The sequence below is a fragment of the Typopeltis vanoorti genome, chromosome 19 (genome assembly GCF_054136105.1).
Source record: "Typopeltis vanoorti isolate ZY-2024b chromosome 19, IOZ_Tvanoo_1.0, whole genome shotgun sequence".
NCBI lineage: Eukaryota > Metazoa > Arthropoda > Arachnida > Uropygi > Thelyphonidae > Typopeltis > Typopeltis vanoorti.
In genome coordinates this window covers 8,115,026-8,127,969 of record NC_143567.1, presented here as the reverse complement: position 1 = coordinate 8,127,969, position 12,944 = coordinate 8,115,026, and the positions used below count along the sequence as shown (strand labels likewise).

The 12,944-nt window shown below is 33.2% G+C and overlaps 1 protein-coding gene across 3 annotated transcripts in view; it reads left to right on the top strand.

The window, feature by feature from the left end:
• The window catches only part of LOC150095838 (uncharacterized), a 404,380-nt gene that overhangs the window by 322,794 nt on the left and 68,642 nt on the right, over nt 1-12,944 (top strand). For all 3 annotated transcript variants that reach the window (XM_090408977.1, XM_090408980.1, XM_090408978.1), the window contains one exon: nt 3,510-3,581. In XM_090408977.1, the coding sequence (XP_090265103.1) occupies nt 3,510-3,581 (72 nt within the window). The remainder of the gene's footprint in view (nt 1-3,509; nt 3,582-12,944) is intronic.

The window sequence follows — 12,944 nt, the reverse complement described above, 5'->3', positions numbered from 1 at the left end:
TTGACTTTGAAAAAGCCTTTGACAAAGTTAAAAAAAAAAAAAAAAAAAAGCATTTTATTTAATATATTAACCACTTCGCCGTCAATGTGGATAAAATACATCACTCCTCTACACTTCGTATCCATCATATATTTCGATGTAATACCAATGATATTACAATTTTAATATGCACTTTGCATCTATGGTAACCTGGACGTATATATATACATGTCTTGGCCGGTTGGGTGGTTAAAAGAAAGACAAATACCAAATAATATTCTAAAAGTTATAAGTATATATGAAAATAACCAAATACAAATAAAAGTAAATCATGAGCTATCATATACCAGAGAGATAAACCAAGGAGTCCGACAGGGATATCTCCTTTCAGCAACTCCTTTTAATATTTATCTAAATGAAATAATAATAAAATGGAATAAAAATTTCCATCAAGGTATTAAACTTTCTCCTACTGTGAACTTAAACACTCCTTTTTGCCGATGACCAAATAATAATTACAAACTCTGAAGATAACTTATAGAAAGGTATTTTAAATTTAAATGAGATAGCCAAAGATTATGGAATGATAATATCCACAGAACAATCAAAAACGATGGTCTTTAAAGGACAAGAGCCAGTAACTAAAATAGTAATAGACAAAGTTTATTTTTCACTTGGTTAGACTATAATAAATTTAGTTTAATCCTTTATCCAAGTGTGAGCAAACAAAGTTTGCACCTGAAAATATCTTCAGGACTGAGGTAAGGTAGTACAACACCGGGCAACTCGCAGCAAAGGTGGAGCAAGCTCTCAACTCCTTGTCTCAGTATCTCCAATAATGCACAGCACATCTCTTTGCGGACGTGTATACTTCTATGCATTAAGGGGGGGGGGCACTACCCATAACGGTTTCAACCTTTATTGAGGTCTCGTCAGTGGAGCCAGGCCCAGAGTGGAGATACTAAACCAGAAGCAATAGGAGAGATCATCCTTACCTATAGGAGTTGCCAAAGGGTGTGCCACGTTATTATTAAATTACTCTGGATTTAGAGAAAGATGTTGAAAGTTTATTTTTCACTTAGTTAGACTATAATAAATTTAGTTTAAATCCTTTATCCAAGTGTGAGCAAACAAAGTTTGCACCTGAAAATATCTTCAGGACTGAGGTAAGGTAGTGCAACACCGGGCAACTCACAGCAAAGGTGGATCAAGCTCTCAACTCCTTGTCTCAGGTGAATTCATTTAACTACCTAGGTTGTATGATTACATATGACAATGAAAAAGATATAAACCTAAAAATTGCAAAATATTTAAAAATAACAGGTGTAATTAACTCTATAATTAAATCAAACCTAATACAGAAACAAACCAAATTAAAAGTATACGATACATTAGCCCTACCAGTCCTATTGTATGAAAGTGAAATCTAGACAATAAAACATAAAGACAAAGATTAATAACAGCTGAAATGAAGTTTATGAGAAAAGCTGCAAAGTATACTCTATTTCAGTGCTTCCCAAACTTTTGGATGTAAATGCCCCCTTGGAAAAATTAAAATATTTCACGGCCCCCATCGAAAAAAAAATCATATTACAGACATATATTATTATAATATTTGTTGTATTTATAATCGATACAAAACATAGACAGCGAATATTGCAAAAATCAAATGCAAATATTACATTTGTAGCATCTTATATACACATTTGACATGGTCTTGAAACATTTTAAATTTGTTTTCATTACTTCACGACCCCCTCAACAAAATTAACAGCCCCCAAGGGGGCTGCGGCCCACAGTTTGGGAAGCGCTGCTCTATTTGATCACAAAAGAAATGAAGAAATTATGAAAGAATTAAACCAGGAATCAGTAATAGAAAAAATTAAAAAATATAAACACAAATGGATGGAACACGTTGAAAGAATGAAAACAGAAAGATTACCAAAACAAGCCTTAAATTACAAACCATTAGGAAAAAGAAAACCAGGACATCCTCTTAAGAGATTCAACAATGACCTCTAAGGCCGGAACAGGCCACTCTAGGCCTAAATTCTTGATATGCATGATGATGATGAACAGCACATGGTTTCTCCAAGTAGGCTAAGAGGCCAACCATGTCTCTAGATTGGAAGAATCCATACTGGTGGTCATCAATTAATTTTTGAATTCCCTATATAGTAGAGAAGTTGGCTGTTAATTTTAGGGAGAACTAGGAATAGGAATTCGTTGGTAGTTTGACAGAAGATTTTTATTTCATTTTTGAAATAAGCTGGATATATGCTTGCTTCCATGCATTGGGAACTGTACTAGCTGAGTATAGATTATGTTGATGATATAAGATCATATGTTATCACTGGAACACATTTGAATCCAGCTGGAGAAAGATGCCATTGGGACTGGAAGACCTTATAGTGTCTAAGTTATTTAGTATTCTTCTGATATACAATGCTCAATAAAATTAAAACAACAAAATGGTTTTCATTAATATTTTAGAAATAGGAACTGATCTATCTCTCAGCAGGTCTACACACAATGCAAATTACTCATGCCTATAAAAACAGGTTGTGACCACATCACTTCACTTTCATATTTTGGCTTGCTCAGTGGGTTAATCACATCTCCAGTACCTTTACAATGACATGTCCATCCTTTAGGTGATTCTTTGAGATGGCTGGCCAATGGATGACTTGGAGACAAGCAGTTTCCCTTTATCTGAAGTTGGAGTACATTGTTCATTCTAGTAAACAACTGCTCTTGGAATATTGACTACTGCAGATCTGATCATCTGGGTTTCATGGCAATGAGGAAGAGGTGGAGAGGAACCAGAGGTGAATGACCAAGATGGTAGCAGATCTATGGAATGAACCTTACAAGAACAAGTTGAAGATTTGTTAGTTACAGAAATTGGTTGATAGGCAGAGAAGGAGTGATGTGATTGAGACATACAAATTAATGAAGGTTTTCACAAGATTAATACAGAGGAAATATTTTGAAAGTGGTCTGATGGGAGAACTAGGGACCATCCTTGGAAACTGAGCAATAGTGTTAGAACTGGATGTTTTTGCTTGGAGAGTGGTGAATGAGTGGAATAGGTTGCCAGAGCCTGTTGTGGATGCCACAGTATGATAGATACCGTGCAAATGTTGGATATTGTTTAGCATGATGTTTAGAGCCTCCCTTGATGAGTCTTACTCCATGGAGTAGCCCATAATAATATGGAATCAGTCATTTCACCAGGAGTCAACATCCTGCTAGCTATTTTAAGTGTGCCATCTCCTCCATTTCAGTATTATATTCCAGAATTACTGTGTAACTGCATAAACTTATTTATTTTAAATTTTGATTGTCTTCTTTTGGTACATATAATCTTCCATTCATGTATATTGATTTGTTTCTTGAGTACTTTCACACGGATGGATATGGTATTTATTTTGTAAATACACATGAAAAAATTTAACACATAGTTTATATTCATAATTGAATAGTAATTCCAATCATTCAAAGAATAAAGTAAGTGTTTTTCATTTCAGGTGTACATCATAATGCTTTGGGAGTATTTAAATATGGTGAGCCAACAAGATCTTCAACCTGGGATGGAGGAAGTAAAATGTTAAATAAATATCTATAGCTTCATAATTTAGTGTACATCAATATATTCTCTGTAATGGTTTATGATTTTGGACGAGGAGTTGATTTTGAGTGGTTGCTCGTTGGCATTGTTGATTTAGGAACACGCACAAGGGCATAAAGAGGTTGTTTTCTGATGTGCTATTAGGTTATTTAACAGTTTGAGTTCCTGGAGTTTAACTACTGTTATCAAAGATGTTGGACATTCCTTATCATGTTGAATTTTATAGCGTTTATAACAATCAAACACTTTTAGAAAGACAAAATCAAAGCCCTCAAAGTTCATATCAGATTAGCTTTTTCTGCTAAGAAATAAGGACACAATATAATAAAATCAAATATTGTTACTGATCTTATAACAAGAAAGGTTTTATAAATCTAGCAATTTCTTTAAGGATCATCAGGTTGCTTTGAGAATTGTCATTGTTTTAAGAAAGATATGGATTCATGTACAGTATTATGCAGAAATGCTAATAGAAAGTGCCTTATAATGGGTTGGGTTTGCAATATACAATTTATAGTAATTCTCTGGTCCATATCCTGTAGGGTTACTATATTTATTGAAGTGATGCTGTACAATAAGTCATAGTTTGTAATACCTCTGATTTTTGAATATTCTCTTTTCTTATTTCATATCCTTTTAGGAAATTAATAATTACATTTCATTTTAGGAATGTTGATAACATTACAATTATAGCTGTGAAACTTAATGCCATTATCTCAAGTCTGCAATACATTACTTGAGTAAAACACAGGCTATTTACAAAATGATCATATTATCAATTTGTCTCAAGGCAATAGACCACATTTGTGAGAAAGTTAAATTGCACAATTAATAATAGAGGGCATTGTTAATTTTTATAATGCATAATAATCCTTTGACTGTTTTATTGTTTAACTTTTAATCCATAAGTAAACTGATGCATCTTAAAAAAAATAAAATAATTGAAATGTGGCTTCTTGGCAGTAGGATTTGAGGCATACATCACCTCCATCAGATTCAGTGTTAGCAAAGTGAAGAAAGGACCAAGTCTAAGAAAAATATTCTTTCACTTTATATTATTTTTTATCTTTTTTTTGTGTGTGTTTTCTAATTTTTGTGACCTTTAGCTAAATAGGGAATGAACTGCAGCGCTACGCATTTGAGGACATAATGTTTCATACAAGTTTTTTGTATCATTGCACTAATTAATTCATTAGGAATTTAGTAATGTTCTTTTGTCTGAATTTCTCTGTTGTTGAAGAATGCGTACTCTAAGTACGAAAACAGGTAAACTGCTGATTTACTTATTAGAAATTAATGAGTGAAAATTAATAGTAACATTAATATTCCTTTGTTACATAAGTGAATATTAAAGAAATATGTATTTCATTTCCTGGAAATTCCACATATATATTTTAATAGGTTATTGCAGCTTAAAGTTTTTTTTTGAGTTGTTTTAAATTGTTTCTTATCCACAAGAATAATGGATATCCTTTTCATTGAGCCATTTCATTCTATTTTGTGACATTGCAGTTGACTGTTACTGCAGGTTATTTCACTGATGAGATGAAATTGGTTTCCACTAAACCTGGTGCCAATCTTATCAATGCATATTCTTTAGGAATGCAGAATTTTTTAATAAATAGGTTACATTATAATTTTACTGAGTCCATGGGATCACATTCAGAAGACTAGAACAGAAATTTAGGTTTCTTAACTAATCAGTGTTGCACCATCATTTTGCGTTGTGGTCTTAAACAGCAGAATTAGCAGAGCTGGTATGGTAGGAAGTCAAATGAATAAATTTATATGAGATGAGAGAGATTAGTCAAAACACTAAACTAGCTGTATACAAGACAGTCTTAAACCAATTTTAACTTACGGATCTGAGAGCTAGGTTAGAAATAAAACTCTTGATCAAAGACTGGACACCACAGATATGAGAGACCTCAGAAAGATCAGGGGACTGAACAGGTGGTATTATATATTAAAAATGAGGATATTGGGAAAGAATTTGACATTGTTAGCATTTGGGAATGTGTGTTAGCAGAACTAATCTCAGAATTGGAGGAGAAAGATTAGCAAAACTGGTATTCTTTGCTAAAATGGCAGGGAAAAGACCCAGAGGATGACCAAGATATAGGTTGAGCAACACAGTAATAAGTGCCTTAGAAGAAAGAAACATAAGATCTGGTAATATTGGAATGTTGGCAGATAACAGGCTAATTTGGAGGGAAATTGTCAGTGGTGTAACTTTTTCATGTAGTACTACCTAATATCTTGTACATCCCCTAAGGATATGTCAGGAATTTGATAATGATGATGAACTAATCAATGCTGTTATTCATTTTTATATTGTGCTTTAGATGCCTCTACAGTTTAATAAATTTTAATTACTTTTTTTTTTTTTTAATCAGTTTCGCCTATTTGAAAAAACCTATAGCTGTGTGAGGAAGGTAGTTAAAGGAAAAGAAGGAATCTTTGGATGTTTTTGAACATTACAGTTCAGACAGCATTGAAAATTGTAGTCTTAGAAAATAGTGTGAGGGAAGGTGTTCTAAAGCCGATAGGTTTGAAGCTGGTCATGAAAATTGGTGTTCACAGCAGCTGATCATGTTCATGCAGGTTTATAAGAAAGTGGCTTCCAGGCTCAAATACACTCTTGCGTGTTTAAAAATTTAATCTCTTGAAAATTAAGATTATAGGCATAAACATATATACCATACTATGTTGTTTTCATTCACTCTTTTGCATATGTAATTCCCACCCAAAAAAGGTAATAAACCTGTCATACATTAGTATAGTTAGATAATCCAGAAACCCTGTACTCATATCAGGCTTCCAATAAGCAGGGTGTTCATACTATGTGATGCAATTCATCTGCCACTTAAAATTTGGATTCTTCCCCCAAAGTAGGCAGAGCTTCTTTAGCCCAGCTAACTTTTGGAAATTGGTTAACAGCCATCTCTACTCTTGCATTCAACAATAACTGAGACCATGGCTCCATCTTCTGTCATTCACGATTCTAAACTCTGATTGGTACATTGTTTTCTGAAATAGTATCAGTTTATAGTTTTTTGACTTGCACGATTTAAAACCCAAGTTTTCAAGAGCATTTGGGAAAAAAATTCTAATTGCTGACTAGAGAAACTTTTTCTAGATCATTTTCAGCAGCAAGTAGAGTTTTTAAAAGAAACATTGCTACATCAACCTAATTTGAATTCTTAAAGCAAATTTCAAATATGCAGAAGTGCGAGATTAATTTCATATCTTTGTTTTTCTCTGGCCTATTTTCACACCTACTTACATGAGTGTGTTAGTTGCATTTTGAATTTCAAACATTAAAAATATAAATTCAGTCATGTTTCTGCAAATTCATTTACATAACAGTTGACTCTCACACAACAGTTGTTGTAGTGGCTAATTTGCTATACTAAATTTCTTTTAGCATAGCATAATAGGTTATAGTGAGTTTGTTATAACGATATTTTCTATAGTGACCTTTGACTGTATTTTGATTCACATTTATGTTTAGCATTAACATAGGAGGAGGAAGTCTTAAAGGAAAGATGACTCAAAAGAAAAAAACAGTTCATACGAAAAGAGAGAATAAGAAATTGTATTTTAATTTTATTTCTTTGAAGATTTAACATTAGAAATCATGCTATGCATTAAGATATCTGATTTTTTATTTTGGTAATCTTTAGCATTAGTTATCACTAGTGACTCACTATAGTAAATAGTTGTTGATCTTTTTGTATAGTGCATTATACATAAGTGTCTTTTGCATGTAACTATGTGTATTGTCATTTCCTGGAGTGTGTTTTCAATCATTCACTGTCTGCTGAATCTCCATCCTCTCATGCAGTGAATTCCACACAACCAAAATATTCTCCATGCAAAAAACCTACTTTATGTTCTCTTATACCTTCCAGAATAGTTGCTTGGTCTCTACCTTATGTTTTTGCACTTTGTCTCTTCATTTTGAAAACTCTTATCTGTCTATTGGTAAGTGCATCTAAATAACCTACATGCCTCACTAATATTAGTTCTCTTATGTACCAAATTCTGCAGATTATATTTTCGTCCTCACAGCCGACATTTCAAGTCCTTATCTTCTAGGCGACTAATATCAGCATGAAGTAGTCCAGATGTGATCAGTACTCTGCAGCCATCACATCCTTATCTCTGCTGCTCACCAATACAAACAGCTTTTTCTTTTTTTTAATAGTGATCCCATACTGAGTCTTACAGTACATTACCATCATGATTGAGAAGAAAGAAGAAATTGTGCAATATCTTCTTTCTCCTCATTTTCCACACCTGAAAATACAGAAGTAGGGGCGCTGAACTGTTCCAAAAGATAGCAGTGGAAAGCATGGATGAAGAAAAAAATTTGTTCTGTGAGTTTTGATGTTAAATGCAAAGCAGTGATGAATAGCAGCTGAATGTGTTGCAACACATTTAGAGAAGAATGAGAGATCTAGTAATACCAATTCTAATGAGTACTGACTGGAAATATTTGTAGAAAATGCAAGCAGAAAGGGAATGGAGGGAATAGGTCATTAATCAACCAGATTCCTCCCTATGCATCAGTCATTTTTAGATAGCTTAGGTCACCACCTTAAACTTCAAAACGGTAATCAGTGGTTGGATGGATTTCTAATTTGTACAGGAATAATAGCTGTTCAGAGAAAGAGAAACGCTTTTTGTAAACACAGAGAACCAACTTTTTTTCTGGTTGTTGAGGAGGCCATATTACTAGCATTGAAATTAAGAAAATTATCAGAATCCCATTGATGGCCAATTTAGAAACTAGATGGATATCGTAAAAATTTTGTGTTGATTTTCATAGTGAAAGATTTGTCAAATGAAGAAGAAAAAAGTGAAATGCATTGTCATCAGCAGAACTGTAGATGGGATTTGTATTGAGCTGGAGAATTGATATATAGAAGGAAGAAAAGTGAAAACCTTATGGAACCTTAACATCAGCACAGATAATATACAACCAGAGTGAAATCTGGACACCTGGTTGCACTTGTTAGGAGACAGCCCATATAATGGGAGTTTACTTAGGAAGCATTCATGCTAAACATTGTGTTTGACACAAAGGCCTATTAAATAAACTCTCATTATATGGGCTGTCAAGAACAACCACTTTGACATATCCCCAGGCTTTTCCATGGAAAAGAAAAAAGCAAGATGACCCTCTCCCCTTGTTGATCATAATATTTAACGACAGAATCCATAATAGCATTCCTTTAATGAGAGGTTTCCAGGTAGAATAAAAGTTAAATATTAATGTGTTAATAATCGGTGGATTTTTATATAGAGAGGATATTCATAGATATTATCTTAATATTAATCCTACCATAGAGATGATCTCTGTTTCTAACAATTATTTTTTTAATTCTGAGTGTACCTATATATTGTTATATGCACAAGGGTTCACTCCAATTGGTGCAATGATCTTAACTCTTTCTTTCAGAATCCAAATAATCACTGACTCAAGACCAAAATACAAAATAAACACATTTAATATAACAAAAACAATATATATATATATATATATATATATATACACTTCAAACAACTTTGCATAACTAACTGCAAGTTTAATTGGATCCAAGGCCTTTTTAAAATAAACTTACACTTAAGACTAAACACTTTAGTCTTAAGTGTAAGTTTGCACAATCACAAAATGTTCATAGCCAGTTTCTTTCTCTATCAAGGCCCTTTTCAGAAGACATATGACTCTATTCTTCATTTTTACAGGATCCTTTCTTCCGAACTTAATTCTGTCTCTTTTCTTCTGTAGAAATAATAGTCAGATCTGGCGTCCTTAATACAGATGCAACTTCCTAATCAGAGTTTTCTCGAACACTCCTTTAGAATGTAAATAGCAAATTCTTCTTTTATTCACTAAATGCTTATTGACAGTCTTACTCTTCCAATTAAAAAAAGCTTACAGCTCTACGACGATTCCCTTTTTGGAATCTACTATAAATCTTTCAATTTGTGTTTCCTCCAATATTCCGTTTAAAATATATAGCAATATTTTCTTTTATTTATCCACATACTTATTCCACATTAAAACTTAATAGTTCCACGATTCCTTTTTCGGAATATACTATTAATTTTCCTCTGACTGTCACATAAAAAAAACTTAAGTTCCTCTGAATCTAAATATCTGCCGGCCTGTGTTCTAAATTCTTTCTGAACGCTATCCTGTTTACTCTCTCGTTGCTTTGATACTGAACCCTTTCTGTCAGCTGTCAATCACACATCAAACTTCTCGGTGAGCATGCGCACTCCTTGAAAATAGCAAGTGAGAAACTAGGTGTAATGGCTGGCACGTTGTCTCCGTTAGCAACAAGAGAGAATGTCTTCATAAAACACAACTTTTGATAATTTTTAAATTACAATAAAATTCTTGTAAGTAATACAAATATCAAATCTGGTAAGTACATCAATTTTTTTTAACTTCTTTACATATCATTTTTGACAAAACAATTTCAACAACGGGCACATTGCAAGTGCCGACAATGCGTTTTATGAAACTAAAACTAATAAACATTCTAACATAAACAATTCTTAAAAATATTCAAAATTTTAATTATGATTATTTTTACAAATGGTTTTCTCCACTACTTGAGAAAGAATTAGGAGAAACTGTATACAGGAATTTGATGGTAAAGATCATTTTGCTTTTCTTAGGAATAGGATATGAACTAATTTTCATGGTGCAAGCAGTGCCTTAGCTGGGGGAGAAGACTGCCCCCCCCTCAGATGTTTAAACCCTACCCTATATGTTGTTTTGACTTTTTATAGTATTTTTGGTGTGTATTGAGAGGCAGCAAACTCACAGACCACCCTGGACAGCAAAAGCTCTAGCAATGTCACTGGGTGCAAGATATGATTGGAATAGGAGAGAATAAGATAGTGAAATGAAACATCTTATTCTCTCAACTCTGCAGAATGTACCTTCTGAACAATTGGAAAAATGCCATCTGACTATTTTGTATTCATTTTAAACAAAGATTCTATTGATCTCTTCTGGAAAAAAATAAAGGGGGGGGGCATTAAATGTTATGATTGGAATTGTTAAAGCAAAGTTATAAAGATCATCTGTGCAAGAATCAGAAGAAAAATAAGGTGCTAAGTGTTTGGCTTTTTCCATGGGTAGTAGTGCAATAAAATTGCTTAAAATCACCTGACTGCAAAAGAGACTGAGTTGGAGAAAAGTTATGACCAATAGCTTTAGCAAAGAGCAAGAATGCATAATTGGCATTTCTCATGGTGCATGTTTCCTGCTTCTTTCCATTTCAGAATCAGTTTTTATGTACTGATAATTTTCTTGCAGCTATTTCAAGTTTTAGTATAAACAGAAAAAGGAAAGGAAAGTTTTTATGAAAGCTAGTTGCATTATGCTTGATTCTTCTCTTGAGCAGCCTTAGCACATTTCTTGGATAACCCATATAAGAGACAGGAATTTAAAGTGAATGAAAGTTTGATGAATGAATGCAGTTCACTTAGCGCAGATGTTTAGAACAGAAGACTCAAAACAGTAAAAATCCACTCAAGGAAGTGAGGCAGAGAAATACCAAGTATCATCCTACTTGACATTATTGACATTAATGCCAGACGATGTATAGATTAGAGTGGATTTTTGAGTGTTGCTCCTTTGTAGAAGAAATCAATGCTAGATTATAGTCTGGATATTCTAGAGGACAAACAATATCAACAGTATATTTAGAAGGGTTATTGGTGAAGAAGGGATCAAAAAGCATAGTTACCTAAGTATTCTGTTATGCAGATGAACAATTTGTGTGGAATCGTTGGTGATAGTAAATGTCTTGGCATTTCTGCCTGCACTTAGCAAAAGGAAAACCACTTGAAATCATGAACATTAAAATCTCTTAGTAAGATATAATTCTGGTAGATCAAAAAGGGATGCTCTTGTAAGTCTTTCCTTCAAGAATAGTCTAAGTAAGATGAATGATTTTGTTAGTAAATTGGACTAATAAAAATTGAAGCATTTAATGAAAGAGAATCAAATGATTCAGAATGATTGGTAGCATTAGAAGAGCAACAGATTAGGAAATTAATTTGATAGTACCAGATAGAAATATTTTTAGCCAGGAAGGATCTAAAAGAGAGGATTCCAGGTTGGAAACTCTTTGCCATGACATATTGTCAGAGCAAATATCAAAATGCCACCTTTATGATGAAAAGTGATGAAATTCGTCTGAATTTCATCATCCAGACCACCATCCCACTTATTGGACTCCTGAAGTGGCTTGAAGAAAAAAGTTTCATGTTAGGAAAACCTAGAGCAAGGTTTCTGAATTATGTAAAAAAAAGTATATAAAATTAATAAAAATAGGAAAAAATTCTTAACCTGCCCACTTCTCTACTAATGTACCTATACATTAGTATAGGTTTGCAATCTTTTGTGGGTTGAAGTCACATAATTAAAAAAAAAAATAATAATAATAAATTGACATTTAGAAAACATATGAGTACATTTTGATGCCACAGTTTGACCATTTCCTATATTAATTAACTCCCAAATAATTTTCTCCATCTTGATGGCCAAATGAGGATTATCCAGCTTTATTACAGGTCCACAGACATGAAGGTGTAGAAAGAGGGTTTGGTTGCTGCTGACCAATCAGACTTACCAAAGTTTATTATGACATCATGTGGCCTAATGATCAGTTATACCTTCATTTTTGACTTCTGAGGTTTATCCCTAAGTACTATAATTATGAAATTATCTTGGGAAGAATGTGCTGTACCCTTTCTAGACTCTGTTTATTAGCCTCTTAAACTAATAATATAATCAATGAGTTTTCTTTTTAATTTTGTCTTGTTTCAATGTGAGTTTATTCACATCTTTATGTTGAACCATGAGATTAGTATGACTGCCTCTGTGTCCCAAAACAGAAATCCTGCAGGCACTTTATCATTATTATAAGCTGTCCTCCAAATTTTCCCAAAACATTTCTACATGCAGAATCATTTCCTACAGCAGGATAGGAAATGTTCTGTTTATATTTCCAACATGGACTAGCATTTCCATTTTCTTTGTCATTTGTCTTCTTTAATTATTCAAAAATTTCCTCCACTTCTTCCTCAGGAGAACTTTCTTTGAGGCCACACAGGTTTCATGATACAATTTTATTCACTTGGTTGGCTGAGTAGTTAGCATTAGGGATGTGCAGAACCATGATTTGGCAGAAGCACAGAATACCAAGCGTTCAGTTTGAAATTTGGCCAAAGCATGCTGAATTAAAGTTTATGAACCAATATTTTTTTTTTTGTCCTGTTTTTGCTCATTAAAAATTGATAC